The sequence below is a fragment of the Podarcis raffonei genome, chromosome 13 (assembly GCF_027172205.1).
Source record: "Podarcis raffonei isolate rPodRaf1 chromosome 13, rPodRaf1.pri, whole genome shotgun sequence".
NCBI classification, from domain to species: Eukaryota; Metazoa; Chordata; class Lepidosauria; order Squamata; family Lacertidae; genus Podarcis; species Podarcis raffonei.
Window position 1 is genome coordinate 27,188,992 of NC_070614.1, and position 12,885 is coordinate 27,201,876.

The following is a 12,885-nucleotide window of genomic DNA, read 5'->3' on the forward strand; positions in this document are numbered from 1 at the left end:
CGTAAGAGTTACACCTGCTGCTCCCCCCACTTTGGCCTTTGATTCTCTCCCCCCCCCCCACTGGCATGCTGCCCCTGGAAGATTTTCCATGATGAAACTGAGACTAAAAAAGGTTTGGGCTACAAACTTTAATTGACTTGCTTAGTAGTGTGATTTTTCTTTGATTAGTCACTGGGTCCCATTTAATTGGTGGATCTGAGAATAGTGGTCACAAATCAATTTTTTGGGGCTAATATTCACATATAATTAGATGTAACCAATCAATCAATCAGTTTACTAATTGCTTGCCATTTAGTACAGTTTAATCAGCTAAAATTATTTCATGGTTGTGTTACTGCGCTGCAGATTGTGCATGTAAGTTTGGCTGCAACTCAGGTGATGATCTCCACCAGGCAGGTTGCAGGTGGATGTGGCATCCGTACAAAGAAAAGCACAACTCTACATGCATAAAGCTACTGTGTCCGAGGGAAGGATTCTAGTTTTGCCTTCTGCTAGTTCACAGTACACTCAGGGATTTTGGTTTTGTTTATTTGGGTGTTTGTTTGTTTGTTTGTTTATCTTGCCCCCTCCCTGCCAGTTGTAGTTCAGATTGGTACAGCCCTGTCTCGGGTTGACCATTTCAGCGAAGATCCTAACCCCATTTACCTGGGAGTAAGCCCCACTGACTTCACTAGTTTTTACTTCTGGATTGCACTGTTAGCAAGTTCTTTCAAGTAGCAAACTACTATTCAAAGCCCAGAATAGTCTCTTCATGGGACACAGCCCAGTACTATCTTGTCTTTATTTCTCACCATCCCCGAAACACAATCAGACTTGGATGTCGGCTCACGTGTTCTCTCCTCCATTTCCCCTGCCATGCTTCAAATTAATTTTTTGCCCTCCTGCCTCCCGCATCCTTAAACTGAAAACAGAAAGATGTTGCATAGCACTTTTACAGCCCTGTTGTTTTAGGGAGGAAGGGAGAGGCACGCCCTAGCCTCGCTTATCCTAGAGCTCAGGCTGCTGAGGTGTTTTCACACTGAGGCTTAAGGCAGTTGCTGCTGCCATCAGCTCTGCAATGTGTGAAATCTACAATTGGCAGAATGACCATTTGCATTACAAATGCTTCTTCTCTCCCACTTTCTCCTGTGCATTAGCAAAGGCTGAAAATGCACTTAGAATGTAGAAATAGACACTGAAAGTTCCGTTTTTAAGTAGCATTCCTGTTGTGCACAAGAAGTTCTTTAAATTCTCTCTCTCTGCTTTCCTATTTCCCTCTTTTATGTATCTGTAGGGAAGCCTGGGACAGAGGGATGTGGGTGGCGCTGTGGGTTAAACCACAGAGCCTTGGGCTTGCTGATAAGAAGGTTGGTGGTTCGAATCCCTGTGACGGGGTGAGCTCCCGTTGCTCGGTCCCTGCTGCTGCCAACCTAGCAGTTCAAAAGCATGAAGTGCAAGTAGATAAATAGGTACCACTCCGGCGGGAAGGTAAACAGCATTTCCGTGCGCTGCTCTGGTTTGCCAGAAGTGGCTTAGTCATGCTGGCCACATGACCCAGAAGCTGTACGCTGGCTCCCTCGGCCAATACAGCGAGATGAGCGCCGCAACCCCAGAGTCGGCCACGGCTGGACCTAATGGTCAGGGGTCCTTTTACCTTTACCCTTTTGGGAAGCCTGAGTCTCCCTTTACTATCCCTCTAGTCCAGAGAGTGAAATCCATTTGCACTAACAAGCTTATACATGTGTACAGAAGCGTACTCTTATGTGTATACAAAAAACCTCAGGGTGCTTCCAGACAGGTGTTTATTGTGAGCTGTATGCATGGAAGAGGAGTCAAAATGCAAGCCCATATTACCCGTCCCTGCTTAATTCAGATTTCCTCTTTCTGGGGGAAATCCAGAAAGCTCTGTTGCCAACGCCCATTTGCAATAATAAGCCTTCATCTGGGAGCATCCTCACACACCCCATGACCCAATCTCCTATGCATAACTCTACACCTTCTGCTATATCGGTCTCCAGGCTCACAGGCGAGGCACTGGGTATTGACATGCACAGCTCCTGCAGCCAGGGCCGGCCCAAGACTTTTTGCTGCCTAAGACAGAACAGCACATGATCCCTTCCCCCTCAAAAAATGAGGGGCATGGTATCTAAGACTAAGCATGTCATTCTCGCACCTGAGACAGAAAATCCACCAAGTGCCTCTCCCTCAGACTAAAAATGCAATAAGAATACATAAAACAATTTGCTGCCCTTTCATGACACCCAGAAGGGACGTGGGTGGCACTGTGGGTGGCACAGAGCCCAAGGCTCTGTGGTTTAACCCACAGCGCCACCCACATCCCTCTGTCCCAGGCTTCCCTACAGATACATAAAAGAGGGAACCACTGAACCTAGGATTTGCCGATCAGAAGGTCGGCGGTTCGGATCCCCGCGACGGGGTGAGCTCCCGTTGCTCGGTCCCTGCCCCTGCCAACCTAGCAGTTTGAAAGCACGTCAAAGTACAAGTAGATAAATAGGTACCGCTCTGGCGGGAAGGTAAACGGCGTTTCCGTGTGCTGCTCTGGTTCACCAGAAGCGGCTAAGTCATGCTGGCCACATGACCCGGAAGCTGTACGCCGGCTCCCTCAGCCAATAAAGCGAGATGAGCACCGCAACCCCAGAGTCGGCCACGACTAGACCTAATGGTCAGGGGTCCCTTTACCTTTACCTTTATGTGACACCCAGAATCTGTTGCCTCAAGCAATTGCCTTACACTACCTAATGGTTGGACCAGGCTGTACTCTGTGCTAAAATTCTGCACCAGGCAATCCACATTCTTTCTTGAGAAAAGCTGCATTAAGTCACCCCAGCCATAAGGTTTATAAACTTGTTCTTTCTTTCTTTTTCCAAAAAAGCAAAAGAAAAAGGAAAGACAGAAACATGAGTTTCTTAGGAAACTGAATTTTGCACCCGCAATCACATAATGTACATTTCTGTACTTCCACAGAATTGTGGCACGTGCGACACCTTGCCTATTGAGGCCAGTCTTTTTTTCAATCAGGACAAGACTTCTCAATGTGCTACAGTCCCAGCAGTGATTAACCAGGCCCCCTCCCCCTCATCCATGTTGACTAATTTCTGTACTGCGGTTTTGGGACAGGAGTGCTTTGAAGGCCCTCTGCCTTCAGTTTCAAAATGCTGTGTAAAGTGCAAGCAAGCAAATTAAGTAATCTGTCTATGGCTCTTTATGTGTGTAGGTGACTAATTTCAGTGCCGATTCAAATATGCCTGAGGTGAGTTTGAAGCTAAGTTGTCAAAACAAGTTGTCGAAAGGGTTAACTTACAGTGCTGCAAGTTTCATCTATCACGCCTTTGTGGTTAATGCTGTGTTATTTTATTTAAGCACACATTTTATTCATTATGGGAACCTTCCTCTGGGACAAATTTCAAAGAGGTCATCATTTTATGCTCTCTGGAAAAGCCACAGAGAGACCTTGTGGCCATCTGCTGTTAAAAGAAGGATGCTGGATTAGGGGGAACCTTCGATATTATTCAGAGGGGCTCTTATTCCTTATTTACAGTGGTACCTCGGGATACAGACGCTTCTGGTTACAGACTCCGCTAACCCAGAAATAGTACCTCGGGTTAAGAACTGTGCTTCAGGATGAGAACAGAAATCGTGCAGCGGCAGCGGGAGGCCCCATTAGCTAAAGTGGTACCTCCCGTTAAGAACAGTTTCAGGTTAAGAACGGACCTCCAGAACGAATTAAGTTCTTAACCCAAGTTACCACTGTATTTATTTTCATACATTATCCCCGGGGGTAGGGAACCTTTCCAGCTTGGCAGACAAGATCTTTATCCCCCCCCCCACTCCACAGACCGGCTTTAACAGGTGGGCGGGAGCCACCCATCTGTCAATCACCTGGCATCATGGAATTCAAGGCAGTGTATTTGTGGTTCCCAGGCCATCAGCCATGTAGGCCCTGCCCAGATACAGACCTGTGGCGCTCCAGCAAGATGGTGGCCTGTAGACCCTGGGACCCTTATGTTTTCAGCCTTAACACCCTAAATGGGTTCATAGAGACACTGAATTCATGAAGGTGAATCATCTTTCAGGTCAATTTAAAATGTTGTTAGGGATTACCTGAATTTTATTTCATTTTATTTTTTGGTACTGTGAATTTTTATTATTACTTCATTTGTTTTGCAAAAAATTAAATGGAAATTAATTTTTAAAAATGCACTTGTAAAAAAGGCCTGCATTCAATGTGACATAAGCTTTCAGGGACCACCAAAACATCAGATGCAGTGGGTTTATGCAGCTACAATGTATTTTTGAGTATTTAGGATGCCACAAATTTGTCCTTCCTCTTTTTAAAATAAAAATAAAAATTCTGAGAAATCTTCTAGGTTTGTGTGAGGTTGTGGCCAGTACTATCAGAGCCACCCACTGTTACCCTATGAAGTCTGTGTGACCTAGAACACACCCAGCACTTTCTCCTTTCTACATATTGTGCGGAGAAATGCATTGAGAACAAGCCGCCTCTCAGAAAAAGTTGCCTTTTAATCCCAGCAATCTCATTAAAGAGCTAGCAATAAGCTTCCAAGAAATAGTGACATGGCTCCAAACTGAAGAGTACACAGTTGGAAAATCTCTGCTCCAGACTGCCGTGGGGTGGAGCCACAAAGCTAGCAGGTGGAAGGGAGAGGCGAAGGGCGGTGGGGAGGGTGGCGCAGTGCAAATCTTCTGGCAGAAGTGCCAGATTGACTCTGCCAGTGTGTTTGCACTGTGCTGACACCCTGACGCCTCGTCTCTCTCCTGGTAAGCAACGGTGTCCCGCCTGCCAGGAAGTTTGCGTAGCGGCTTGGCCCCACCTGGTGAGCCTCTTATTCCTGTTGGATACAAGGCCAGATCTATAGACAGAATGTTAAGAATATTAGCAGTCCTCTAACTGGACCCTTTACTTCCCATTGGGATGGAGAGAATTAACTCATTGTTGTCGTTCTGTCTTGCTTTATTAACATAACATAGTGACAAGGGATTTTTCTGCATTGAAACTTTCCTTGCTGTTTTCTCTTTATAGCATTCTTCAGAGTTTGTGATCCTTGTAAGCCAGTAAGCATTGTTTTGTGTGCTTTTGTTTTTTAAAAGAAAGAAATCACAGATCCGTTGGAATCACTGCTTCCTTGCTTTCAGTTTAAGTCTTTGTCTTCCAAGCCTTCCTGGGCTTTGCTCTCCAAATATCTTATATATATTGATGCCCATGACTTTCACTCTTCCACCATTGCCGCCCTCGGCCACCAGAAGGTGTGATATTTCTGCAGACTGTCCATTCTCTCCTGCTTCCCCTCACAAGGTGCTGCCTCTGTCTTGCCCTTCTTCTGTAAAGCACAATTCTTCCACTAAGTCTTTTGTCGTGAAGCTTTTCGTCGACCCCTTTGCACCTCATATCATCCTGAAAACAGCCTAGGCCGCTCTTGAGTTGCAGCTGCATAGGAGCCTCTTTTCCATAGTGACGCCTCAGGCAAAGGGGGAGGCTGTGTAAGAATGATGCAGCCACATTGAAAAAGGGGGCTCACCACATGGACCATTTTGCATACATACTCTTTCCTTGTCATCCCTCCCTCCCTTCTGCTTCGCTGTCACCTCTTTAGATTATAAACTCCTCAAGGCAGAGACTCCCACCACCACCACACACACCTTATGTAATAGTATGTGTCATGTACCTCAGTTGCTCTGTATAATTTAATAAATAATGATCACTCCCACTAATAGCAAACTCAGTTGCTGAGTGCCAACAGGGTCAGAGGCAGTTTGCTGGGTAGGGTGGAGCTTCTGTGTTAGTTTCCCAGCAGATGGGTTGCTGTTGCATCCCAGAGAGAGATAGGGAGTGTGGAAACAGCAGGAAAGTCAGTGCAGTAAAAACGCACCGGCAAAACCAATCTGGCACTCCTGCCAGAACGTTTTCACTGCACTGGCCTCCCTCTACTCCCTGCCTCCTGGTAAACAATAGCAACCAGCCTGCTGGGAAGCTAACATAATGGTTCTGCCTCAGCTGGTGAGTTGCTTCAGAACAGGATAGTAACCAAAATAGGGCCACTGAGAAATAAGAGAGAGGACTTTGCATGCTTAGAGGAATCCCAGAGTTTGCAGAAGTACAAAGAATATTTAGGTGGGGCGACTTTGAAGGCTAAAATAACATCAGGATCCCTAACCGCCCCCCTCCCAAAAAACCCCCAGTGAGCATGCTCAGTGATCACAGAATGTTGAGTGTCTGTTTGGGTTAGGGTTAGGGTTGGGGAGGGAGAATTGAATGGTGTCTTGAGGAGAGGTTATGACTGGCTGGAGCACTGAACAGTAGCACTCCACAATAAAGCATTCTGTTTCAAACAGTGCCAATATTAATGATAAACCAAGCATGTTTCAAAGGGTGAAGATGTTGTGGTTCCATCAAAGCGCATTTTTTTCTTAGCACATCCATCAAAGGGCTGAACGCTCCCCTTTCGCATTTGCCTTTTCATGTGTTCTGGGCCTGCCTGCAGGTGTCTTGCAAGTCTTACTCAAAATCAAATGGAAAGATGGGCGGGACAAAGTCTCCCTCTGCGTTTCGCAAACTACAAGGTCCAGACTGTTCATTAGCAAGAGGAAGTGTACAATCAAGATGTGAATTCCGTTAGGTTGTTTGCTCCCCTTTTGTGAGTCTGAGAAATTGCAGGGTTTCAGTGTGTGTGGTGTTTTTGCCCCTTAGCTCTGCTGACCACAGGGGTGAAACAGAGGTTTGAGAACAACAAGAAGAAAGCAGCTACTCTACCACAAGTTCCACTCAGCTTTCCTGGCTGAAGTGTTGAGGGCAACTATCTCTTTTCCCCTTCTTTGCTACATCTCTCTCTCCCTCCCTCTCTCTCTCCCTCCCTTTCTTTTCGTTCTCCCCTCTTTTCAGCCTGATTTTTCTCTGCGTTTTCCCTCATCTAGAAAGCGTGGAGGGAAGGCACATCAAATCCGAGATGGGGACTGAACGGGCCCTTGTGCTGGACCGCTTAGCGAGCAACGTGGCCAAACGGAAAAGTTCCATGCCTCAGAAATTCATTGGTAAGAGAAAACATGCTTTTATCATGGAATCGCACTGGAATTGTGTTGGTGAGGAACTCACATGCTTGTTCTGCCTGGGATGATTCGAAAGCTTATGTTGGTGCAGGAATTAGTAGCATACCTTGTACAGGAAGTTGCGTTCACAACCAGATCCCTGATGAAGTGCTCGTTGGTGCCTGTTTGTTCCTCTTCTGCCCGCTTTCATTTCAATGAAGTGGGCAGTTTTACGTGCATTTGCAGGTTTCTCCCTGAAAAGACTAGGAAAGCTATTAAGGCTGCTGATTCGAACTCTGGAGACTTCAAGAGAGCATTGGATTGATTTCCAGTGAGATCAGTACTGGTCCAATATATAGCCCAAACCCAGAGAACTGTGATTCAGAAGGCACGTAAACAGTTTGGGGTTGTGCTACTGGTTTGTGTATGAGTACCTATGAAGCAATAGACCTAATTCTTACCCTAATGCAGGATACAGCCTTTGTTACAGCAGATATTCTTTGCGGAAAGATATTTTAGCTGCCCGGTGGCCTGATAACTGATTAATTGATTGACTTTAACTGCGTTGCATATTTCCAAAATTTCAATAAGCAGGTAGCAACTTACAATTGCTAGAAGAGAATTGCAGTCTTAATATTTTCTTTTCCATTCCATATCGAAACCACACCTAAGGATCAAATAGGGTTAAGCATAATAAACAATTGTGCCCTTAATTCACAGCTCCTCTAATTAAAATTTACGCTTGCCAATTAAAGATAGCTCCTGCAGATTAGATTACTCTGCTAATTAAACCAGTTTATGATTGAACTCATTTTGTGTCTTTGATTGCACAGATACTATTAATTGGGGCATTTGTGTGTAGGTTGAGGACCCGATATGTTTGTGCCTCTCTGCATGTACTTGCACATAGGTGAACAAAACAAAAAAGCACATACATATGTATGGTGGCTTTATAGAAGCAGTTTCCTTTAGCTTTTAGCTTTGCTGTTTTTGACATATTTTGAATATGAAATACAGAGAACGGTTCTGATAAACTTCTTCCAGTAATTACTTTGCCAAGTTATCCCATGAAAGATTAATATTACTTAGTACTATTGGGCAGTATTTAACTAAGTTTTACCCAGAGTAATCCCATTGAACATTAATTTCAATTTCTGTGCAGTAGTTCTTCTCTGAGTAAAACATAGTTGAATACCATCCATTATTTATAATAAAATATTAGTACGCTTAATATTGGAACTACTGTTGGCATTGCTAGTCTTTATACTGTTGTTTTTAAAATACTGATATTTTAATTCTATTTAATTCTATTAGATATTTTATAATGTTATATTTTTGATATGCTTATCAAAAATTTGCAGAATGAGCTTATGCAGTTTGCAATTTGTAAGAGCAAAAGAAAACACATTTGAAAGACAAGTGGAAAAACTGGAAATCTTCAAATAACAGATTCATTTTGTCTATTAGCATTTACATCTATTCACATATTATCAAAATCTCAGTTTAGGAGCCTTTGAAAGAAATTGATAAAACAGTTTATCAACAAAAACTACCACATTACTGGGCAGGGGGAAAGGGCATAGTTAATTCATGAGACTGTTTAGAATGTGTTGGATTTCTAGCATACTGGGATGCAAAAGAAATTAATAAACAATCATGCACTTAACTCCTGTGCTCACTGATTAAAGTAGTGTTATTCATGGAGTAATTCACTAAACTTTTAGTTGATTTACTGAATTAAAGGTTGGTTCCCCAACTTTTCAACCATTCACTTGTAGCTCTGCCTTAAGCAGCTGTCTGATGCTAGCAAGTTACCTTGCATGTTTCCATGCTATTAAAAAACAAGAACACTTAGCCCACAGCACAGTAAGAGCTTGGACGGCCATATGTCATGGGTGATTTAGTAGAGATTCCTGCATTGGAGGGGGTTGGACTAGATGACCCTTGGAAGGTCCCCTTCAGTCTCTATGAGTCTGTGATTCTAGGGCAGCTGCAACCTCCCCTATAGTTGTACCTAACACTACGTGATACAAAGCAGTACCTTTGAACCCCAAGAGGCCCAGCTTTCTGGTCTCCAACCTGTCTTTGTGTATCATTCATTCTCTCTCTCAATGAGTTTCAGAATAGAGCAGGGTGTTTTCGTTTCAGGTACAAAAATGCCCGAGGCCAAACACCCCCCTTCTACTTCTTTACCTCAAGCTCAAGTTGAACATGAACCTACTATAATTTTATTTTGGTTTTTTTCTAGAATTTTTATTGAAAATTCCATATACAAAAAAAAAAAAAGATGCACGGGGAAAAACTCTGCTATGCTTAATAGAGGAGAATCTAAATAATACAATTTAAAGTAAAATTCCATTATGATAGTGCTGCTATAATAATATAATAATATCAAATTATAAACGTCTAAGCAGAATACACAGTTTTACAATATCTTGGACCTTATCAATCCAGTAAGTTATAAAGACACTCAATTCTTCACACACACACACACACACACACACACAAATATCATCACCTGACTGTCCGCCTTCTCTGGAACTTACCACATTTGTGAGTTTGCCCGTTGTTGTTATTTAATTATATTATTACAGGTATTTGTGAAAAATATCCCAAATTTTGATTACCCAATTGTACATGGATGGTGGCTTTGATTTGTTCCAGTTATAACAGATAACTATTCTGCTGGCAGTCAGTAAATGCCGAACCAGTTCAATCTTCCTTTAAGACTATGTCTTCAACGTAGCCAAATATTTAATGGATTTATATCCCACCTTTTTTCTCCAAGAAGCTCAAAGTGGTGTACATGGTTCTCCCCCTCCTCATTTTATCCTCACAACAACCCTGCGAGGTATATTAGGCTAAGAGGCGGTGACAGGCCAAGGTTGCCCAGTGAGCTTCATGGGAACAATTATTAGGTCATGTGTATCCTATTATTGGGACACGGGTGGCGCTGTGGTCTAAACCACAGAGCCTAGGGCTTTCAATTAGAAGGTCGGCGGTTCGAATCCCTGCGATGGGGTGAGTTCCCGTTGCTCGGTCCCTGCTCCTGCCCACCTACCAGTTCGAAAGCACGTCAAAGTGCAAGCAGATAAATAGGTACCACTCTGGCGGGAAGGTAAACGGCGTTTACGTGCGCTGCTCTGGTTCGCCAGAAGCGGCTTAGTCATGCTGGCTACATAACCCGGAAGCTGTACACCGGCTCCCTCAGCCAATAAAGCGAGATGAGCGCCACAACCCTAGAGTCATCCGCGGCTGGACCTAAAGGTCAGGGGTCCCTTTACCTATCCTATTATTACCTTGATTTCAGTTGCTACATCCTCCCAGAATTTTTAAACTTTGAGACAAGCCCAGAAAATATGCAGCATTCCTGCATTCTCCACTCTGAATCTCCAGTGTCGATCACTAACAGTATTATATATATGGTATGTTTGGAACATGATGATTTTAAATACCAGTGGAGCATAAACTTTTAAAAACTTCATTTAAAAGATAGAACTGGTTATTGGGGGACTTTTGGCCATATCCACTTCCATGGATCTGTCTGAATTTCTTGTCCAGGATCTTGATTCCAACAGTTCAGATAGAAATTTCATTCTAATTCCTGCCTCTGTACCAGTTTGTATATTTAGCATAATACCGTTTTTTGAGCCTTCCTTCAAAATCAAATTTTATAAGCCGAGATCTCTCTGGTACTGTATTTTTTATCTGATCTTGCTGCAAACGCCCTGAGTCTCACTGCCATCCTCTCTCTTTTAATGTCTTGAATAAAAATAAAGTTGACCTTAATTCCCCACCCTACCCCTGACTCTGCAAAGGCAGAGGGGAAAGATTTGTTCACCTTAACCACAGCGGGCTCTCTCTGACATTTACAAACAAGAGTCAGTAGCCACCTGTGCAAAAACGGTGTGTGGTGTTTGTTTGCACCTACAGCCTGCACACCTTTGATGGACAAGATCCTTTCTGTACATTACGAACCAGCAGCACTACCTGAGCTCAGGTTGTGATTATGAAGGCAGCAGGTGATGCTCACTTGTCACTGGGATTGGTGGGTTTCACAGAGTTTGGGTCCCTTCACTCACCCACCAATCCATGCTTGTTCGCAGAGTTCAGCTGGAAGATTGCTTATATGCAATAACTACTCAGTGGGACCAATGTGCGTTGTGAACAATGTGATAGAGCAGAGAAAAAACAGGTTCTAACCACTGCTCTGCTATAAAAGCTTGGTACGTTATTTGCTTTGAGCCTGATCTACCTTGCTGTCTTTTGCCGAGGATAAAATGGGTGAAGCCCTGCCTGAGCTCCTTGGAGGAAGGGCAGAATAAAAATGTTCCGTGTCAAAATGAAATGTTGGAATGCACTTTACAGTGGTACCTCGGGTTACATACGCTTCAGGTTACAGACTCCGCTAACCCAGAAATAGTGCTTCAGGTTAAGAACTTTGCTTCAGGATGAGAACAGAAACCATGCTCCAGCGGCGCGGCGGCAGCAGGAGGCCCCATTAGCTAAAGTGGTGCTTCAGGTTAAGAACAGTTTCAGGTTAAGAACGGACCTCCGAAACGAATTAAGTACTTAACCTGAGGTACCACTGTACTGCAAGTGGGAATCAACCATTTAAGGAAGGTTGTGGATGAATGGCTCTTTTTATTTCTTGACTCATCCACAGCAGGGGTTTCCCTCCCAGAAGAGCCAGAGTATAAATATTCTCAGTACATGGAGTAAAAGGTGGAGCGGTGGCAAGAGCTGCAGACAAGTAAGGCAAGGTATCGTGAGAGAACATGTCTGTGGCACAAATTTTAAACGAGCTTAAGTCATTTTCTCTCCCAAAGGAATTCTGGGGGCTGTAGTTCTTTGAGAGGAGGAAGAGAGGTCTAACTGAGGAGACACAGACCCCTCACAAAACCAGAAATTTTTGGAGGAAGCCATGACAACTGACATAAAAACAACGTATGTTAATTTTGTAGATACGCCCTTTGAGCTTTTATGACCTGTTAACAGGGGCCTGCTTCACTTGGTTAAGGCACATAAAAATGTAATGTGTTATGACCCAAACAACAGCCTTGCTGTGTGAGCTAAAGTGATCAGGCCTGAGACACACAACCTGGCATCTTTATTTTCAAGGGAATGCAAGTTGTATGACTAAGCCACCTGACAAAATAGAAGCTTTGTTTCCTACCCAAATTTTACACAGCTAGGGTGCCCTCTCCCTGATGAGAAGGGCACCCCTCTCTCTTCCCTGATAGGAACAGTTATCCCACCAAAATAGACTGATCATATGTATATATATGTCAAGGATGGGATGATACTCACACAAAGGATCCTGGCCAGGGATCCTTCTAGCAAGCAAAACTAGGAAAAGTTGAGACACGGGAGAAGGAGATGCTGCAGACACCTGTTGCCTCTTGGGGTTTGGCTGGGTAGTCTTCTCCGAATTCAGACAGCGAGAAAACTGCTTTTATAGAGACATGGGGTGGAAGGCAAAGTCCTGTTCCACAGGATCCAGAACGCCACAAGGTTGCAAAAGCAACACTGCCAAAATACAGGTTCTAGGTATCAAAAAATGTCTCAATATTGTCCTCTTCACGTGCTGGGAAACACAATCCAATACATAGGCCACAAGTCTCCCCCATATTAGCTAGCAAAGTCCAAATTGCTTGCACCACAGTTTTGGCTTGATTTTCACACTTCAAATCCACCAGCCCCAACCTTGTTTTGCTGCTTCCAGCCTCTGTAAGCAAAAACCGTTCATATACACACAAGCCCAAATAAATATATCCATTCTGCTCTGTGGTTGCGATGCAGTTGCTAAGGCTCCTTATCTTCAAGTTGAAACAAGCTGCTAGT

General features: G+C 43.9%; 1 protein-coding gene across 1 annotated transcript in view; it reads left to right on the forward strand.

Annotated features, from left to right (window-relative positions):
- The window catches only part of IKZF3 (IKAROS family zinc finger 3), a 59,758-nt gene that overhangs the window by 38,188 nt on the left and 8,685 nt on the right, over positions 1-12,885 (forward strand). Inside the window, exon 7 of the mRNA XM_053361892.1 lies at positions 6,931-7,047. Coding sequence (XP_053217867.1) covers positions 6,931-7,047 — 117 coding nt within the window. The remainder of the gene's footprint in view (positions 1-6,930; positions 7,048-12,885) is intronic.